Raw genomic sequence first — 21,449 nt, forward strand, 5'->3', positions numbered from 1 at the left:
GGCGTGTGGATTGGAGAACGGCATGTGACCGCTAGATCGATTGCTTCGTTAACTTAGCGCACTTTGCATGGCGCTTTTGAGTAGAGATTCAGCAATACCAAACGCGATCAGCGCTCGATCACACGGCGGGCTATCACACGCGTATGTCGTTATCAAAAATTATTAAACAAATCATATTGGAAGTTGAGATGAGCAAGAAATTCACCACAAAACAATCTAAAAAGTAAAAAACAAAAAAGAACAAGAGGAAAAATTATTATAAGAAAATTATTCTTCTTATTTTTTATTTTATTTTTAGCTTAGCAGTGATGTGTCTGCATTCACTTATCCGGTTCTGTTGCTCAACTCCAAATGGTGTGAACTAGTAGAAATTAAATTTAAAAAATTCGCAAGACGTGTCGCAATAAACGCAGTGAATCAAAACAACAAATCGATCTAAGCGATCAATAAACAAACAAAACCGAAATCGAAAATCAAAAAAATTATCTACCATTCCCTCCAGCTGTGTGAATCGTGATCGCAAGCATTGTATCGATGAGTTACTTTTAACACTAAATTGTTAATATTTTTCATTAGCAACATCAAATGGATTTTCGATGGAAATAAAATAATAAAATATGTGAGATAATAAAACATTAAGTGAAAAAACGAAATCATAATACAAGTTTGCACAAATCAACAATTGCGTAAAATTCAACAACAAAATTTTATAGAAAAAAAAGAAACATAAAAGAGCAAAATAAGTAAGAGCGAATTAATCGTAGACACTCCTCACCCCCTACAGTGCGCGATTGCAATCTATGGCTCTACAATAAAGTGAAAAGTGTACTATATTAAAAATAAATAGCAGAATCAGCACAAAATAAAGGTGAAGCACAAAGCCGAAAATGGATTGGAAAGAGCAACCGGCCGTTAATGATATCGAGCAATTTCTACGCGGTAAGCCGTTTTGCTTGACTTATTTCACTAATGTTCTCTCATTTCCCCCACTTATTTCCCCACGCTATTGTGCGACAAGCTTACCTATGTAAATATTTACTAACATTCCATTGCGATGCAATGGCAATTTTAATAGTTTATTCATTGCTGTTACGTATTGATGGATGGATTGTCTGTATGTGTTATAACGTTTTCACACATATGTGTTAGTTCTACTCAACTAAGAGACGGCCTAAATTTCTATTAATGTTAATGGCTTTGCTTAGTCATGCGGTTCTGAAAACTTTTTCCTGCTCGTAAATGTTAGACTGCGTTAAAGAAAATGAATTTCCATTTTAATTTTGTCATTTTTCTTTTTTTGGTTTATTTTCGATGTCGATAGAATGAGTTCAACAAGGAAACGCAAAGCAAAGCTTCCATAAAATCTGAATAAATAAACGCTTTGGACAGCTGTTCGTTAGCTTTATTTGTGGGAATGTTGATAAATATGTTGTGGAAAATCAATAAAATACTTTTTATTTCTTTCTGTGGCGCTCCTAGGGAAATGAAATGCCCATTTTTGATATTAAAGGAAATGTCGATAATGTCAAAAATGCCGCTAACATCACAGAAGTAATCGAAGTTGACTGGCATGTTAGTAGTCATAGCATCGCCCAGGCGCTAAATATCGACCATAAAAGAGTTTTAAACCATTTGCGCAGAAATTTTTCACAAAAATAATGGATTTATTTTTCCTTTAAGGAGTTAAGAGTAGTCAGAGGCCCGAAAAAATTATGATTTTCAACCATTTTTTTTTTTTGTTTGCTAGTCAATTGCTTTATTTTACAAAATTTAAAACATAGCATTAATAAAGGGTTTTCCAATAAGAGGTGTTATTGCCGTAAAAGATCAATGGTTTTGTTGCTTGTGTGGCACGTAGCGCCGTAACTTTGTTGATGATCGGCCGGCTTGAGTTCTTGTGTTAACTGGACTTTATAAGCCTTCAGACCCAAATCTTTATGCAAAATACGGTGTAATGACGTTTGACGCTCGAATTTTTCACCAATTTCTGTATTGCGGTCCGTCAAGGTGTTTCACGATGACCCAAAAGTGTTCGAGTTTTACGAACTGTCTCTGCCAAATTTTCACCATTTTTATAGTGAATTTTAATCATTTCAATGCGTTGTTTACGCGTATATCGTTCCATTTTTATTATGGGCGTAGTTTCTGCTTGTCAAATATCAAAAAATGACAGCTTCAACAGTGACATCTACCGAAATAGCGGACTATTCAATATAACACCTGTTATTGGAAAACCCTGTACTTTTGAAAATTCCGACTACCCCTAACCCCTTAATATAACATTATATTAGGTCGCTTAGAATGTTCGACTGCTGTGGCCGAATGATCCAAAACCTCGAGCACGAAACGCCAATGGATAGAAAAAAATTGAAGTTAAGTTATTAAGTTATTTTTTAGGTAGTAATAGGAATATTGAAAAATTAAAAATAAGTTTCCTAAATAATCTCTAAAATATACCAGTAGACACTTGTGTGAACTCAGTATTTTGGGTCTGCTTGTCAAGTATTCTAACAATTAGTTAGTCGTGATTGAAAAATTTTGAAAATTATGAAATCTTCAAAAATTATGAAATCAAGTGAAATTCTATAATATTTATTTACTTATTTCATTTTTATTTTTAATATTTTTCTTCCTAATTGGACATGATACCCCCACACAATAGAAACAGTTTTTTCTATAGTGGTCACCCCTCGGCAGACAATAGCAAACTTGCGAGTGTATTTCTACCTTGAAAAAGCTCCTCAGAAAAAACCATAAATGTGCAAGTCTCTCTGTAGGTAGGCATAAAACTGTAGGTCTCTCTATTTTTGGAACACCATCAAATCGGGAGTAAGCGTCAGTACAACTCACCTTTGTATTTTTGAAAAGCAAGGAATGACTTTCTCATATAGAGATTTATGTTTCTCATTAGTGCGGATCTAGGTATGATATTAAAATGGTGGGAAATAGCAATTTAACTCGTGTATAGAGTTTGGTTATCTTTCCGTCTAGGGAAGAGTAGAACACTAATCCAACATGGATAAATGATGACTCACAAAAATGATACACAGATAGTTCCAAAATGCTCCAAGGCGTAGGACCAGGAATAGTGGGGCCTAGTGCACACAAATCCCTAACACTAAGTACAGATACCACAATTTTCCATGCGGAGGTCTTCGCCATAATGGAAATCATATCCAAAAGACGGTTCGAGAAAGTAAAAATGAAAATACTTTCGGACAGCCAATCGGTTCTCAAAGCCTTGCATAGCTTCACATTCAAGTCAAATGTCCAATGCACTCAATAAACTGGCCACTCATAGTCATGTCTCACTGATTTGGGTACCAGAACATGAGGACACGAAGGAAACGAGAAGGCCTGTTGTGCCAAAAAAGGGGCGGAAGGGCTATTTATTGTACCAACTCCATTTTACGGCTTTAACAAAAATAATATAAAACAGGAAACCAAAAATCGGATCCAAACAAAAATCAGGGAACACTGGAACGGCACAAGCGGCCTTAATCACTCCAAAAAGTCGTTGAACTTCAATGCCAACAGAGCAAAATCTGCTCTAACCCTAGATAAGATTACTCTGTGGAGCACTTACAAGTCACTTTATCCCTAATAAACACTTTAACACAATGGGGTTATCTAGTACAAGATTATGCAGGTTCTGCTGTGATGAAGCGGAGTCTATAGAACACTGAATAACCAACTTTGAGGCATTAGGCCACAGAAGCAACACAGAATCCTGGGCTCGTACCTACTAGAGGAGGAACATCTACAATTGCTCCCTCCTAAGAAGCTGATTCGATTCCTCGGTATACTAAATACCATTATAATTAAGTAATTAGGGGCGCATAATAGATCAATCTGGTCATAGTGCATAAAGGCCTTACCCTAACCCATACAACCATTACCATTACCATAGAATTTGGCGTGAGCTGTAGTAGAGTGAATGGTGCATAACTACCGTTCAATTGGTGTCGCGTGCGTTACTGGTCACGGTCATGAAACATTAAACGTCAAGCCTAGGTCACGAACAAAGTACAGCTGGGGTTGAGTCACGAATCCAGTTGAAATACCTTTCAACCCAGCCAGCTTTTATCAGCCAAGGATAGCAGCTGCATGCGAATGCCTGAACAAATAAAATAAAGGGTGGTTAAGTTTCAAGGGCTGGTGTTGATTTTGAACAAAATACAATTTTTTTAGGAAATTATTGTTATTTCTCTTTATTATGATAATACTGGTATGGCTCAATTACAAATTGAACAAAATATCGGCCAAATGGCCGCCGCGACCTCGGCGACACACCTCCATCCGGTGGTCCAAATTTTCGATGGCGCTGAGACATAATTGAGGTTCTATGCTGTTAATGTACCGAATTATCTCATCCTTTAGCTCTTGAATTGTTGCTGGCTTATCGACGTACACCTTTTCTTTCAAATAAACCCAAAGAAAGAACTCCAATGGTGTTAAATCACATGATCTTGGCGGAAAATTGACATCGCCGCGACGTGAGATTATTCGGGCATCAAATTTTTCGCGCAAAAGAGCTATTGTTTCGTTAGCTGTGTGACAAGTGGCACCGTCCTGTTGAAACCACATATCGTCCACATCCATATCCATCCAATTCGGGCCATAAAAAGTTCGTTATCATCTCACGATAGTAACAGTAACTGCCTGATCGGCCTCATTTTGGAAAAAATACGACCCAATGATGCCGCCGGCTCATAAACCGCACCAAACAGTCACTCTTTGTGGGTGCATTGGTTTTTCGGCAATCACTCTTGGATTATCATTCGCCCAAATGCGGCAATTCTGCTTATTGACGATTCCACTGAGGTAAAAATGTGCCTCATCACTGAAGATGATTTTCTTTACGAAGTGCGCGATGTGCATTTTGATTTGAACGCCCGTTTTCATAATAAGCCTGTATAACTTTAACGCGATGCTCGATTATGTATCTTTCCATGGCGCAAATTGAGTTAGTGTGAAATTGAAAAATGTCAAATGAAATGCAGAAAAAAACTTGACGTTTAGGTGTGGTTCACATTCAACATCGGCCCTTGAAATTTAACCACCATTTATTTGAAATAACTCTAATAACCCACTTACGATAAAATACATATTTTACTTATTGGAAAAGCCGTGGAGTTAAAAATGGTGGCACATTTATTGTGGCAGAAAATTAGAGCGCAGGCTTCTAAATTTTCGGAGCATAAAAGTTGTGGAGTCTTAAATACTGGGATACTTCATGGAGAAGAAGTCTCTTCTATGCAGTGGGTGAACTTTTCAAAAAATTATAAAGGTGATAGCACTACACCAACAACAATGTTTTGTACGTTTGATTGTCAAAGCAAAGTATTGGCAAAGTAGAAAACAAAGAATGAATTCGCCTTGTTTCATTGCGGGGCTGACAGCCACATGAACACGGCGAAAGAAAAAAAAAGTCAGCTGATGTACCGATACCACCTTGAATAGATTCACCTTGTTTTGTTCATGCTTTATAAAAACACAAAAAAAAGTGACCCAAAAAAATTCGAATATTATTTTTGTTTTTTTTTTTTTTTTGTGTGTGCCACTGAAATTATTTCCATAGCTACTATCATCACAATGGAAGTTTTCAAAAACAAAAACAACGAAAAATATTGCTTTCTTAAAAATCTAAAAATTCCCCACTTGTATGAGCGTTGTTTTAAAGCAATAATTCGAGTAAGAAGTCAATGCTTCTGAGCTCATTCGTTTCGCAATTATAAAAAAATATATAGCACAGAATCGCATTACAGCGCACGCTTGCAACTACATAATTGCTTGGCAACCTACTTCTGGCAAGAAAAGACTTTCTACCACAATTCGCACAGTTTGGTTGGGCCAACTTCAAGTGCCTTGAAAGTATTGGCGCTGACTAATTCTCTTGGACGTACACTTAATTACATATAAAGCAAACATTTATTTATAATACCTAAAATTTAAATAGTACTAACCACACCTCTTCGGCATCAACTAAATTAATACCACACCGCCAAGCCCTGCCCACAAAAGTTTCTCAAAGAATTGTTTACGCATTCAACTTTTTCTTCTAACAACTCGCACCAACTACGAGTACGTACTTACTTAGATCACTGTATTAGTTTACTTTGACTTGACTCACTTAACCGCCATCAGTGGTCTAGCACCTAGGATTTGTTAATTTTTTTCTTCTTGGTTTAGTAATAGTGGTAATATCATACAAGTACCGGGTGTCCCACTACGGCAACTTATTTTGAGCTTAACCACATTTTTGTGCCGAGCATTCAATTTTGTTATTTAGCAGCTGGCCTGTGCGGATATTGAGCTTAAGTTGAGGAATATTACACGAATGCAAAAGGCATAAGAGTTTCGAAAATTTACAACCGAAGTGCTGGGAATCTGCAAGAAACGGTTTGAAACCGAACCTCACCGCTGTACAATAATCCAGTAAATCGAGAAATTTAAAGCGAGCCTAGAAGAGAAATGTTTGAGTTCGGATATTGCATGTATTGTTGAGAGTATTGACTAGAATCCTTCTATATCCATTCCCCGTAGTAGTACTCGGGAGTTTTACGAAGCAGTTTAGGGACGGTTTTGATTAAGAAACCGCATTTGATTGCTTACAGACATCATGATTCCATGAAAATATTTTTTTAATAAGGCACATTATGAGCTTTGTGCACAGGGGGACATCGCAGGGTGGTGTCTTTTCGGTCCTACTTTGGCTAGTTGCTATTGGCGAAATTCTGACAATGTTAAATAAGGTTAAGGTAGTAGCATACGCTGATGACGTGGTTCTAAAGATTTTTGAAAGGTTACTGGCTGTACTCAGTCGCTGGCGTCAGAATCAACTCTGACAAACTGGAGCTAGTGCTATTTACCAGAAAATATAAGCTTGGAGGTCAAACGGAAAATCACTCTTGCTAATTGGTGTTACTATGGGCTAAGTAAGCAATTGAGTAGTCGAGCCCTCTCTCGCATAACCAAACTGACACTTTACAAGACGCTTATCATACCCGTGTTGCTTTATGGCGCAGAGGCATGGATAGTGTCACAAAGCGATGCAGCCGCTCTTGGGGTTTTCGAGAGAAAAGTTCCTCGTAAGATCTTCGGTCTTGTGCGCGTTGGCGAAGACTACCGTTCAAGAATGAACCACGAGCTGTATGAGCTCTACGCCGACATTGACGTAGTTCAACGCATCGCCATCCAACGCCTGCGTTGGCTAGGGCATGTCGTGCGTATGAATGAAAAAGCTCCAGCAAAGAAGGTGTTCGAGGGCGAAGTCCAAGGCAGCCGACGCAGAGGAAGACCATTGCTCCGGTGGAAAGACCAGGTGGAGGAAACCCCATGCTCGCTTGGTGTACAGAATTGGAGAAGACGCGCGCGGAGCAGAGGCACCTGGAGAGAGCTAGTGAGGTCGGCCGTAACTAGGTAACGGCTTGTTATGGCCACCTAAGTAAGTAAGTAAGTAAGTAAGTATAAGCCTCCACACTTTCGATTTCCCAAATTGAATAACCACCTTCTCCCGCTGTTATCGGAAGTTAGTAATCTTGAAGCCACACTAGACTCCAAATTCCATTGGAAGCTACATATTGAAAATCGGGTAAAGAAGGCCAGTATAGCATTCAACTCCTGCAAATCTATGCTCGGCCAAAAGTGGAGGCTCAAGCCACAGGTTATTCTTTGGATGTACAACGTCTTCTCGCTCCGGCAGGCATGTTTAGCGAACACAGGAGCGAGGGAGATATCAACATTTGGTGCAGATTCAAATCGGTCAACTCCTGTAAAGAGGAGATCAAATGTCTTCCGTGTGCAGGTAACATTTCTCTGATTTTGGTTCCAGAACATAGGAACATAGAGAGAAATGAAATCGCTGATGAGCTTGCAAGGAAAGAGTTAAACAAATTGGTCTCAGAGGTTTCGCACCCGGTCATCGGCATTCCCTGACTGTTGCTGAAGAGGAATTGCACAACTTATTTCTCAGAAAAGCGCAGAACAGATCAGATGGAGCTCCATTTATTCCTATGAATTGTTGCATTCGGTTGCTGGAAATTCAAGAGTGATAACTCAACGTCCCAATTGAACGTTTTTTTTTTTTTTTGTTTTTTTGCAAGATGAGGTGCTTCCTGCCGTATTGTATTTGCGTCTTTTTGTGGTCACAGAAACTATTCTATTTGATTTTTCTATATGGACTTTTTACTATCGTTGGAATTCAAGTTGCATTATAACAACATTTCCTCGATTTTTTTTCATTTTTTGATAGCCTATACCTTCAAAATTTTTAATAAAATTTTAAATAGATATTTACAATAATGAAAAGCTTCAAGTGCATTTTTTCAAAGCAAATTTTTTCACATTCACTGCGTTTCTAACTTGAAAGCAAATGATCCGATCGACCTGAATCTTTTTAACTTGTTTGGTATTTCTTTCTCGAGACAATGAAATTCTAGTTTTTTAGGTGGAAAAAAATGTGAAATTGGCTTGCAAAAAACCCAACCAAAAAGCCGATTTTCAAGCGTAATATGGAACTGTTCTGCCAAACTCCACCATTTTGTTAAATTTAGAGTTTTTTTTTCATAATCGTGGTGCATCTAAGTGTAAGTATTGCCATCTAAGTGTTAGGGCCGTGACTTTTCAGCCCATGTGTTTTTATTGGCTCAACAGTGCGATCTAAAATGATTTTATTAAGGGGTTAGGGGTAGTCAGAATTAGATTTTTTTGCATTTTCATAAAGTATAATATCTTAAAAAAATGTTGTCTGAAAATTTTAAATGAGTCCAGCAAATACTTTTCGAGTTATTCAACAGTTAACGAAGGGCGCTCGGGCGCTCCGTAGCATTCGCAAAACTTTAAATGCGTTTTTCTCAAAACTATGTTTTTTGAACTGGTGATCACTGTAACTTAAAAACCGATTTGAATAAAATTTATACTGCTTTTGAAAAACAAAAAAGCCTCGTGCCTGATCGAAGGATTTCTTTTTTCCAAAAAAATTAATTTTTTTTCTCGAAAATCTGAAACATATTTCCTGAGGCTGCCATATTGTTAATTTTGAAAATAAAAATTCGATCAGGCACAAGATTATCTATACTAATATTATAAAGAGGAAAACTTTGTTTGTTTGTTTGTTTGTAACGAATAGGCTCAAAAACTACTGGACCGATTTTAAAAATTCTTTCACCATTCGAAAACTACATTATCCACGAGTGACATGGAGTACATTTTATTTTGGAAAAAGATAGGGTTCCGTAAGATATTTGGATTTTTCGGACACAAACTGAAAAAAAATCTTATATATAAAGTAAAGTCAACTTTTTGTGTGTGTTCGCTAACCGGCCGTGTCTGCACCGAATTAAACCAAACTTACACACATTGGTAAGAAGGTATTGAAGATGGTTTCCGTATAGTTTGGATACCTATTGGTGGATACGGCTGGAGATATAGGTCAAAACGTGGACCCGGGTAACCTTCGGATGTGTATGTACAATATGGATATCAAATGGAAGCTGTTGGTGAATGCTTTAGTACAGAGTATTTTTCATGTCGCTCCATGACTGGGGTCTCGAGATATAGGTCAAAACGTGGACCCGGGTAACCTTTGGTTGTGTATGTACAATATCGATATCAAATGAAAGCTGTTGACAAGTGCTTTAATACGGGGTAATTTTCATACCTATTGATGACTAGGGTCTGGAAATATATGCCAAAACGTGGACCCGCCGTGTCTTTGCACCGAATTAAACCAAACTTACACACATTGTTAAGAAGGTATTGAAGATGGTTTCCGTATAGTTTGGATACCTATTGGTAGATAGGGTCTCGAGATATAGGTCAAAACGTGGACCCGGGAAACCTTCGGATGTGTATGTACAATATGGGTATCAAATGGAAGCTGTTGATGAATGCTTTAGTTCAGAGTATTTCCATCCGCTCCGTGACTAGGGTCTCGAGATAGAGACCAAAACGTGGACCCGGGTAACCTTTGGTTGTGTATGTACAATATGGGTATCAAATGGAAGCTGTTGATAAGTGCTTTAATACGGGGTCATTTTCATACCTATTGATGACTAGGGTCTCGAAATATATGTCAAAACGTGGACCCGCCGTGTCTTTGCACTGAATTAAACCAAACTTATGCACATTATTAAGTAAGTATTGAAAATGGGTTTCGTAAAGTTTGGTTGTAATTCGGAGCAGTGGCAACGGGTACAGCGTTCTTTTGAGCCAGCCACTTTAACGCTTGGGGCGGAACTGAACTGTCAAATTGACAGTGTGAGTTACAATGTGTCAATATTTCTTTCTGATTTGGATGCCATGAGGAAAAAACGTAAGTGCAACATGTAAAAATTGTTTGTGAATTTTTTTGGAGTGGATTTTGGAACAGTGCATAATTTCTTACGAAATTTGAGAATTTAATGTGAAATCCGAATGAAATTATGTGTTCGTGGAAAAAACAATTTTTTTCGTTTTTTTTTTTTTTGAAAAATATAAATGGATAATGGTTAAAAAAGCTCCAATGCTTAATAAAACATATAAATTGAAACGAAAAATTCATGGATGATCAGGAAAAAAGACGATTGTTTATTCATATGCCTTGATTTGAAATTTAAAAACAATCTTCTTTTTTCCTGATTTTCAATTTATATTTTATATATATTTTATATTTACTCAAAAACAAATAGAAAAACAAAAAATATTGTTTATGCCAAAGCGCTTGAATAAAGAATAAAGAAATAAATAATATGAAAACCAAATATTTTCTGTTCTAAACCATATCTATTCTATTTTAGTGTGCCCAGCGAAGGGGGCCGGGTTTGCTAGTCTATTAATAAACATAATTTCTCTTGTCCGATTGATTTTAGATGAATCTCCAAAGACTTGTGATGATCATCGCAAGAGACTTCTGGAGAAACGGATTCCACACAAGCAGCGATAACTTTTACAATTATTAATTTTTTTTTTTTTGAAATTTTGTTAAAGTCAAGTCGAAACATGATGTTGAAAATCATCATATTTTCGAGCCTCGCCTTCAATACTTTGGAGGCAGTGCAATACCCCTCCAGTTGTTGCAATCAGACAAGTTAACCTTTTTGAGCAACTTTCCTTCCATTCCGATGTGATTATTTCCGAAATCCCAAAAATGCCATATAACCCCAAATTTCAAAACATTTGATGTTTGATGCTTTTAGAGTATGTACTTTGACCTATTCCTTTATGAGCTGTAAGGTAAATAGTGTTCCATACATAACCTGCATATCTGTACTGTTTATTATAATAAAAATATTTACGCCTTTAAAAAAAATGTATTTTCCAAATTTAAAAACCGACAATCTTAGTGGGACACCCTTTAGATAGTTTACTTTGTGCTAACGTATTTTCATTTGGTTTGCCACAATGCCTCGATTTGTAACAACGTTTGCGGTTTTTGTCTACTGCGCATTATTGTTGTTGTTGATTTTTTATTTGCCATTTTTTATTTCTTATTTCATTCGCGTATTTCATTTTTGTGGCTGCCAATGTAGCATTTTTTTGCGTTATGCATTGTCTTTGGTCTGAGGTTAATACTACTCTGTGTATATGCGCTGTTAGCATTTTTTATTTAGTTTTCATTATTTATTTGTTTTTTCATAATTTCGGTTTTTCTTTTGTTAAATGCTGTTACCGTTATTCTGCCGGCTTTTACTTTTCATGTCGCAACATCAACACATTCGCACTACTTATGAATTCATCATCGTTTAACAGCCAGTAGGTTTTTTACACTTGTTTTTTGTAAGTCATTTAAGTTTCAGGGCAAAACCGGTGACTGAGTGGTTCATGACTCCAGTCAGCATACATACCTACGTATATATGTACATACAGTTAATTAGTTGCACAGCTCTAGGGCCTCGTTAACTCTTTCACTTGGCTTTGATTAACCTATGTTTTCATTAGACAAACACACACAACTACATAATACATACATACAACCATTAAAAAGAAAAGTTTTACAAGTTTAAGCAACCAAAACACTCGAATTTTCTTGTATTTTGGAAACCAAAAAAATTGCTGCTCCGCTCGCTTCATCTTGCGGCATTCACAATTTCATTTTATTTTTTAATAGCGGAAATTTTGTATAATTTCACGTACCTGTCTATGTGTTAAAGGAGTGTTAGTTGACATTATTTTCATAAAAGGGTTAATCAAATTGGTGTTTATGGTGCCAGTAACCCGAGACCAAGGTGATGAGGTATTTAAAAAGTCATTACATCATTAGGTAGTGCAACTCGTTTTTATTACGGCTTACAATTTTGGTTGCAATTATTTTGTCGATTAGGCACTCGCATACGGGTACGAGTGTATGCTTTCGGAAACATTCAGAGCCATAAAAGTGTGCCGCGTTCAACACTGGAAGGTGTAGGCCGAACTTCTCCGCCAGTATGTTGTGCGCGCCTTAAAATTTTCTCTTAAATAGAAGCACTTCCAAATAGCAGAAGGTTTTTATGATTAGCTTTCCGTGTTAAAAATTTACTTCTTGGAAAGGTGTATCCAAGCAGCCAGCCTAAGGCTTGCTTTTGCGTTTCGGCTTAGCCACAATCGCATTCTGCATAAATTTTGGCCCTGACTGAGTAGTCCACCACTTTATGCAGCGACGCCAAATGAACCATCAAACACTTCAATTTTCATTCATTTGGCATCGATGAGAGTCGCGAAATATGTGGCACGAAACTGGACCTCTTATGAGTTTCGTCCCTTAAACAGATGCAGACTCGCTATCAAATGGGGAAAAAAATTGTCAAAATTTACGTGCAATTTTTGAGACCACTTGAAACTTGCACTTCATTTTCTTTTTCCTTTTTATTCCAGCTATACGGCGGCCACCGTAGCCGAATGGGTTGGTGCGTGACTACCATTCGGAATTCAGAGAGAACGTAAGTTCGAATCTGGGTAAAAGACTAGGAGTCGGCTTGAAACTGTAGGTCCCTCCATTTGTGGAACAACATGAAGACGCACACCACAAATAGGAGGAGGAGCTCGGCCAAACACCCAAAGAATGGTGTACGCGCCAATTATATATTCCTTTTTCTTTCTCTTTCTCCCACAATACACGATCCCTTATGTGCCTAAGTATGTCGCTAATTCAACCTACTTTTTGTAGACCTAGCAGGCGTTTAAAGAGCGAAGTTGAGAGAACGGCCTAAGCCAGTCTCTCGCTCCTTGATTCTACATACATGTCACCTTGATCAAAACTTGCCGGAACAACCGCCAGTTGATATTCTGCTATACGTCAACTAATTTGAGTTCTGTTTTCTTTTGTTAGGTTGCTCTATCTGCGATTAACATTTCTACTAAAATTTTCGCGTTATTGCTTGACATTTGTAAAAGACACTTGTAAAGTTAGCCCGTTTTGAGCAAATCTACTTCTGTTTACAGTTTTAGAAATTAATTTTGAATTGCAACAACGAGATTGTATTAAATTTTTCGCGGATTCAATGGTAAGAAATCCTTAGAAATGTTGGGAAGCTGTTTCAGTAATGATACGATTTTTGAGAGGCAAGAACGCTTCAGAAGAGATCGTGAATCTATCGAGGATGACGAACGTAGTGGCAGGACATGGGCATCGAAAACTGATGAAAAGATCAATAAAGTAAAAGAAAAGTTGATCAATAACCGGAAACTGACCAAAGTGGGCGCCCTAGCCGAATGGGTTGGTGCGTGACTACCATTGTGAATTCAGAGAGAATGTAGGTTCGAATCTCGGTGAAACACCAAAATGAAGAAAAAGTTTTTTCTAATAGCGGTCGCCCCTCGGCAGGCAATGGCAAACCTCCGAGTGTATTTCTGCCTCGAAAAAGCTCCTCATAAAAAATATCTGCCGTTCGGAATCGGCTTGAAACTGTAGGTCAGTGCTAGGCGACATTTTGAAAGTTGATTATTCTCCACCTAAGAACTCATAAATTTCGATAGGAACAACGCTCTCAGAAATTCAGAACTTAGATTGGGCTACCCCCTGGAAGCGCAGATGAGCTGCCAATGAAAGGAACTTATCTTAAATCAGTCAACTCTGTCCGTTATGTGGCATCGCTTTATTCTCTGGGTCATCTCGGTGTACATCGCACTGACCAACACTAAATGGATGATAGAGCTTACTTACTTACTAAACAGTTACATATGAACTGGAAGGAATGAACTCAGAACTTGGTCTCGCATCAATCCAGACCGTCCTTCCATTAGTGCAGTAGTGGGTATCATCACTTAATGGAAACACATGGAGAGCGTAAGGGACTCTCTCTAATGACGAGGAGGAGGTGGAGCGCATTGAACACTACCTCTGTCAGTATCCCGGTGTTGCTACGACGTGACTTACCTACTTAGCTGACAACTACAACCGATGGTCGGTCTTGACCGCTACCAAAATGTTGCGACAATCGCCTTTGCAGCGTTGACGCCAGTTTTCGGCTTGATCTGTCCAACGTAGTATAGATGAAGACGTCCTTTTCTGTGAGTTCCACCAGCGCATTTCAAAAATAGTACCTTCTTTGCCGGAGCGTTATTGTCCATTCGCTCAACGTGATCTAGCCAGCACAGCTGCTGAATTTTTCTGCGCTTCATTACATACAACAAGACCGGGAGGATGAGTGATTGCTAGATCATTTTTTTCGTGCATCGCGATAGGGAACTGCTTTGCAATTGCTTACCTAGCTCAAAGTAGCACCTGCTGACAAGAGTTATTCTTTGCTGGATCTCTTGGTAGACGTTGATGTTGGTGTTAGTGCTGGATCCTAGGTAGACAAAGTCCTTGACTACGACGAACTCTTAATTGTCAACCGCAACCTGCTGTCCAATAAGCGTAGACTTCTATATATTATCCTTTTATTCCTATATGGAACATAGGGCCTCGCCTTCTTAACTCCTACGTCATTGAATGTGTGTCAGACTAGGATGTTCGCTTGCATCCACAATATTTCTTCGTATATCAAAGAGACGAATGATTTTGGCAGCCCGAACTAGTGCTATCACAATGTGTTTTCAAGCCTAAGTGGGTTCCTCTAATTCCTCATGGAGAGTGGCAACCACCGCAACCTAACCAATCCTAGGCTGCTCTTTAATCAAGAGTTCACTTGAATTGTTCAATACCTGTGCTTACATATCCTTACATCATCTCAATTTTTTTGGCGAATCCAATAAGTTACTTCAAAGAAGCAAAGCCTAAACTACTTAAGTCTTCGAAGAAATAGTCTAACGGAAATCTAATGCTCATTCCTCGAAATGTGAGGCATTCACAAAGAAGTTAGATTAGATTAGATTAGATTTGTGGGGGGTTGGACAAGTCCAAGCACTCAGTCAGGAGAACATTGTACTACACCCGGATAGATTTCAGTAGAAATAATAGAGATAGGAAAGATAAAAAGTGGGTGGTAAGACGGATAAATTAGTTTGAGGTCACTCTTCCACAAATCTCTTGGATTCATTGATGAATCTTAAGAGATCCGGAAAAGGAAGATTAAGAACTTTATCCATACTCAGTATATCGCAACTCAATATCCTAAGTCTGAGTCTGGAAAACGCAGGACAGCTACAGAGAAAATGCTCTGCAGTGTCGTCATTTTCAAGGCAGAATAGGCATATCGGGCTGCCACAAAGAAGTACTGAATGAGCTCTACCTTTTTCTCATATCTACAGTACCTACAGAAATCATTGCGCTTAGCTCCGAGCCTGGTGGTTATGCGGTCATAAAACTAGTGCACCGTGAAAAGCCGTATGTTCGGTTTAAATAGCTCAGCAAGCACAGTCTTCTTCCTTCGTCGCACCATTCGCGAAGTGTACGTGTAGTTCTCAAGTCTCCAATATCTCAAGTGTCCCTATATCGTCCAAATTGCTCCACCTTTTGTTAGTGGCTATTCAATCCTTGTTCTCTTCTACTTGTGAGAGCAAAAATCCTTGGAGTTTAATAATAACTTTTCCTGCATATCGCTAAAATTTATCGTTTCATAGCTTTGAGCTAATAATTATTTTATCCATTAAGGGGGGCCTCTACTGTAAAACTAAAAAAAAATCGATTTTTTACTTTTTGTTGAAACATACTCAGAAACAACTCCAGAATGTTCCATGAAAATCTTAAAAAGAAATCTTGAATAGTTTTCAAGTTATAAAAGTTTTAGCAAAGCAGGTATAAACTGAGCGCTCGAGCGGTTTACGGTCATATGCGCTTGATCAAGAGATAAGACGTTCCCTACTCCAACCTTCTACTTGGTTACCCATGTCAGAATATCTATAGATTCTTTTGACCTTGAAAATGCTCATTGGATATTATTTCGGATAAAAGAATAAAGCATTAAGAGAGGGGAGCAATATTGTGGATTATGCAAGAATTAAAAATCGAAATTGGCGAGCGCAGCTATGAATATGCGATTTTCGTCCACAATCGTCGTGAGAAGAAAAAGGTTAAACGTCGCTCTGAATCCACCCACGAAGTCCGAAAAGCTCGTACAGAGGCTCTTCTTGAAGAGGATAATGGAATATTAAGAGCAGACGAAATGTTATATGGGGCAGGAATAGCTGATTAAGCTGTAAGTATGAAAAATTGTTTAAGCGTGTTTTTCTCGAAACCACGTTTTCAAAATTGCCCACATCACAGCTCCGTGAAAAATTAACATATCAAGCTCAAACTTTGATAGTATATTTTTAACAATATTTACTAGTTTTTAAAGCTATGGTGGGAAAAAATTTATTATTTATAACCCCTTTTTTAATAACAAAATGACAACAAAAAAATGTCGATTTTTTAAAAAACTTCAAAAATTTTACAAAAAAAATTTTTTTTTGCAAGTAATAGGCTTAGCAATTAAAAATAATGATATATAATAAAAAAAATTTGGTTTTTTTCATTTCAGATTTTTTTTAAATGCGCGACAGTGTGGGCAGATTTCAAAAGGCGTTTCGGGGGAGCGGCTGTACAGCTGCCATTTTGAAATGAAAATAAATTTAAAAAATTTTTTTGTACACTCAAGACCTGTGTTTATGTAACCCTAAACTTTTTTTTACTAATTAAATTAATTCAAGTATGAAAACAAAATCCATGAAAATTTGATTTTTACAGTAGAATCCCCCCTTAAATAACTGGAAGCTGTTTGAAAAGCTTGTTTTGAAATATAACCCATATAAAACATTACAGCTATCCAAACTTACGAATATTTTTCTTCAGCGCCAATTCTTTTCTGCAATAATTTACATTCCTATGTAAATACAACGGTATTGTAATCACATTTTTTTATTTCCAACAATTTTAGATGTACGCGAGCATTTTAGAGCCTCACTGGAGACCTCCGAATATGAGAACACGTCAAATATGTTTCATGCCACTGAGGCGGAGTCAACGCTAAATCTTTTGTTACGCTGCGAGCTACTCTTGGCGAACTATTCAAAGGAAGATGCAAGTAAAACAACAACACCGCTTAATAACAGTCAATTTATTGTCAACGGAAAAGTGAAGTCAAACGAAGTCAATGAAGGCATCAATGGCGGTAATGGCGGTAATGGGGTCAACGGCCTGCCAATGCAAACGAGGACAAGTGATGTGGGCACTCAATGCAATAATGCAACAAAGAACGTCTCTAAACAGACACAACAGCAGCATGAAGACGCCTCTTATTTGGACATGAGCGGGGGCGGCAAAACTTGTGGCAAAAAATGTAAGTAAACGCTTGACCTCTGCCCACAATGCTTACAGCATGTAACCGCGTGTATGTAGGTATGTGTGCGTATATAAATGATTGTCATGAGTTAATTAAAGTCAAATAGCTTTCAATTAATATTTAATTCTACCCATTTTGCTTTTGTATTCCTACATTTAGCGTCCAGTTGGTATGGTGACTGGAATAATGAGACGAAAAGCGATAAAACTTTCCGGTGCTCGGCACGACTTAGCAACAAAACCAACAGTCTAGCGTACAGTGATGATGATTTCGATGACGACGAAGATAATGATGACGACAGCGAGGGCGATGAGAATGACAATGGCTCCCAAAATTACGATATTTGCCAAGTATCAAGCCACGATAGAGATGAGACACAGAAGGCCATAACACCTGAACTCGAGCCGATGCAAGCGGTGGATTGTCCCTATATGGATTTACCGGCTGGTCACCTCTCCATCGAGCATGCCACCAAATATGGACAGCTGCAACGTGTCGAAAAACGTTTATTCTTCGATCAGTGTAAAAAGTATTACTGTGGTGTGCTCAACGATTGGCTGCTGTGCTATGCCGATGGGCCTACTGCAGCACATCCAACGATTACATTGTATTTAAAGCACAGTGGCATCGAAATCGAGCACTACGGCGAGGGCAAGCGACGTGAGGTATGCTTCCAGATCACCACTGCCGATCCCAATAAGAAATTCCTTTTCCAAGCCAATAGCGAAGTAGATGCCAAAGAATGGATCATCGCAGTAGAAGCGGCTATACGTGGTGACACATCACCCGCTAGCAACATGAAGAGCAGCGCTAGAAAACTACCAACACCGCCCATTGTCAAGAAGATGACATTCATGGGTCACATGAATCACGCGCCAATTCATGACAGCATATACGAAGAACCTTCACCGCTCTTTCAAACCGACAAACCACACAACAGACCAGCTAATTTGCCAATGAAGAAGGAAGCATTCTCTGCGCTCGATATGGCCAACTGCTTTGAATACGACGTGCCGAAGTGTCCACCCCAGCCCATCAAAACGGTCAGCATTAATCACACCGAAGCGGAAACCGCAGAGCTATTAAATTTAAGTGAGCACAGCGCACTTAGCGCCGAGAAAATCGAGTTCCAATCCATTGTGAAGGATGTACACAGCAAGTTGTCTAGTCAGCTGTCGGCCTGCCCAACGCCGGAACGCTTAAAAAAGGCCGCTAAAAAGACTTACTCCGGCAGCAGCGCTAGCGATGTAGAAGCTGTGGCGCTAACACCCACCTCTCCGGCTACGTTTAAGGAGCACAAGAAGCAACGTAAATCGACCACGCCAAATGGCAGTCCACAGAAGAGCAGCAATGGTGGCATTAACAATCAAAGCAACGCGAACCCCAACACCAACAACAATAATGCGTGTGGCAACGAGCGTACAGCGGTTAAAAGTTGGTTTTTTAATCGGCTGAATAAGACAACCTCGTCGGGTCGCAGTACCAGCTCATCGAACTCCAATTCATCGTCGCCAGCCAAATGCAAACAAAGTGAAAAGGAAAATCTACTTCAGAGCCTCGAATTGAATGACATGATCGATGGTAGTGGCGGCAGTGACTCTCTAAACAACACTGGCAGCAATCCCGCTTCACCAATACTAAAGAATCCATCGTCGGGCGTTAGTGCGGGCGTCGACAGCACCATGAAGAGTAAGGTCGATCTGATAATCAAAGAGTTCGAGACAAGTGCGCACATGGGCATACTCACCATGGAAACATTGGCGGGCAGTGCGGTGGCTTCGCTCAGTTCCTTCTGCGACAATGACTGCAATAATTATGAGCCTATTATGACTGTCACAACACCGCCCAACAGTTTTTTGAAGAAAATTTAATTGGCGGCAGGCGGCCACAGTAAGTTGGTGTGAACAATGTAAGAACAAGGCTGGATGGTGCATGGCGTGATAGGCACTCGAATGATTTCTATTATTAATTTTCTAACTCGATAATATTTGGTTAGAGTAGCGCACTTGTAAAATCCCAGTCAAGCGCGTGAACAATAAGAGTATTCATTATTTTTATTAAAGAACTGTTCTTTGGAATAAACTATTTTTGTTAGTATTAAATTATAAAGTTTTGTTTTTATATCGACGAAGCAGAGGTTTGTATAAAAAAATAATAATTACGTGCACAGGAAAGGGCACTCGTATTTTTTGAAGGAATAATAACAGCGTTTCAATCTATTGCGGATAGGGAGTATGGCGTCATAAACCGGGAATTGAGCTCTTATGAGGAAGAAATTCAACCAGCATCAACCTTCAAACAATTTTAATAAAAGTGATGGCCAAGCGCTTCTCCAACTTGTGGCGTATGTCTTACCTCCTTCGCCCTAATAGCAAGTGGGTTTTTGGCGAAAGCTCTTTTGTGTTAGAAATACCCTCGCAAATTCTTCTCCAGATACCTCTTATTAATCGGAAATAAATTTTGCTATCACTTATGCTTCATATCCCATGGATAAACAAGTCGGTAAGGTAAGCTCAAACATCTTTTATTAAGCTTTCGCCCAGCATCTAGTACGTCAAGCCTCCATTGAACACCCAGGTCTGGCCAGACTGACCTTTTCAACTTTGGACGTGAATTTAATATATTTCTGTTATAACTAACGACTTGAGCTTCCAGGGACCTTCCTAAAATTTAATTTTTTAACGATTTATGGATATAACCTTTTAAAAAGGGCGCTCGAACAGGACGAAAAAAAGGCCAGATCCAGGTGTCCAACCGAAAGTTTTAAAAAAGGTGTCCAACGGAGGGTTAAGGGAATGAGTCCGATTTATGATATTTATACCAGGCGAGCAGGGAAGGTATGATGATTCCACCTCATCCTCCAAACAGCACAGAAAAGAAACAGACAATACCCGGAAGGAGCGCCAGCAAAACTCCACAGCTGCGCCTTTGTTAGCCTTAGAAGTTCCCTAGAGTGCTTTTGATCTACTCGTGGTCAGTAGGATCACGCAACTTTAGACGTCTGAGTGCTTACCCAGCACTCGCTCAGTTTAGGCAAAGCCCATCTTTCCAAGAGCTGGCCAAAGGTTTTAAAAGGTACCCCAATCCTCTAATTACACTTCGAGTGTCCCATATCTAGCTTGCTCATCTGGCTTGCAGCTTCCCAAATGTCTTTGTGACCAGAAAACCAAATAAGCCAAATGGCGAAGCATTCAAATGCGGTAGAGAGGGAAATCAAGCATAGCCCGACTAATTTCGAGCGCTTGAAAAACGTGCCCAGCAGCCTAATTGCTGCTTGGCTGTCGTAAACATTTACACTTCCCTGACAACAGTTTAGCGGCAGGCTAATCACATACCCTATCAGAAATCAAATAGATTAGCGAAACCAACGCAAGACAAGTCTAGTCGAGGCCCTATGCTCCCGAGAGCAGTGAACAAGAAAAAAAAACAGTTATGCAACTAAGCAACCAATCAACTGCTTATTTAATTGTGCCTACCTCCGCTTAGAAGACACTACAGTAGTCCTGTAGCCTAAATTTGAGCTTGACGTGGAGCTCATCGCAACATAAACTTCCATCTATCCTTCCATCCAACTTCGAGCCATTCATGAATATGTTTACGATGCTCTGTCTCCAAATGCCCCGCCCACTCTTCATTTGAGAGAATATGAATGAAAAAAAACCCGCTCGAATCCAGCGATGGTGTACTTTAATCATTCGTCATGCTGATAAACTCAAAGTTTCTAAAGGCACTGGAGTGTCGCTAGCTTGAGTGGAGCTTGTAGCCCGAACACTTCAATCTGATTGCAGG

General features: G+C 38.9%; 2 protein-coding genes across 2 annotated transcripts in view; both read left to right on the forward strand.

Annotated features, from left to right (window-relative positions):
* The window catches only part of LOC129244964 (uncharacterized), a 56,690-nt gene extending 55,859 nt beyond the window's left edge, over positions 1–831 (forward strand). The window contains exon 3 of the mRNA XM_054882895.1: positions 577–831. The gene's annotated coding sequence lies outside the window, so the exon portion shown is untranslated. The remainder of the gene's footprint in view (positions 1–576) is intronic.
* On the forward strand, positions 832–19,756 carry LOC129244963 (uncharacterized). Its single transcript, XM_054882893.1, has 3 exons — positions 832–939; positions 17,256–17,657; positions 17,820–19,756. The coding sequence occupies exons 1-3, from the start codon at positions 888–890 to the stop codon at positions 19,529–19,531; spliced, it is 2,166 nt and encodes a 721-aa protein (XP_054738868.1). The 5' UTR covers positions 832–887; the 3' UTR covers positions 19,532–19,756.
* Positions 19,757–21,449: the final 1,693 nt, after the last annotated feature.

The sequence above is a fragment of the Anastrepha obliqua genome, chromosome 4 (assembly GCF_027943255.1).
Source record: "Anastrepha obliqua isolate idAnaObli1 chromosome 4, idAnaObli1_1.0, whole genome shotgun sequence".
Classification (NCBI taxonomy): domain Eukaryota; kingdom Metazoa; phylum Arthropoda; class Insecta; order Diptera; family Tephritidae; genus Anastrepha; species Anastrepha obliqua.

What these genes read in the sequence shown, in the direction of transcription:
- LOC129244963 (XM_054882893.1), top strand. Translation starts at nt 888, where the DNA reads ATGGATTGGAAAGAGCAACCGGCCGTTAATGATATCGAGCAATTTCTA. An exon ending in TATCGAGCAATTTCTACGCG is followed by an intron (nt 940 to 17,255) that starts GTAAGCCGTTTT and finishes CAACAATTTTAG; the next exon opens with ATGTACGCGAGCATTTTAGA. An exon ending in CAAAACTTGTGGCAAAAAAT is followed by an intron (nt 17,658 to 17,819) that starts GTAAGTAAACGC and finishes TCCTACATTTAG; the next exon opens with CGTCCAGTTGGTATGGTGAC.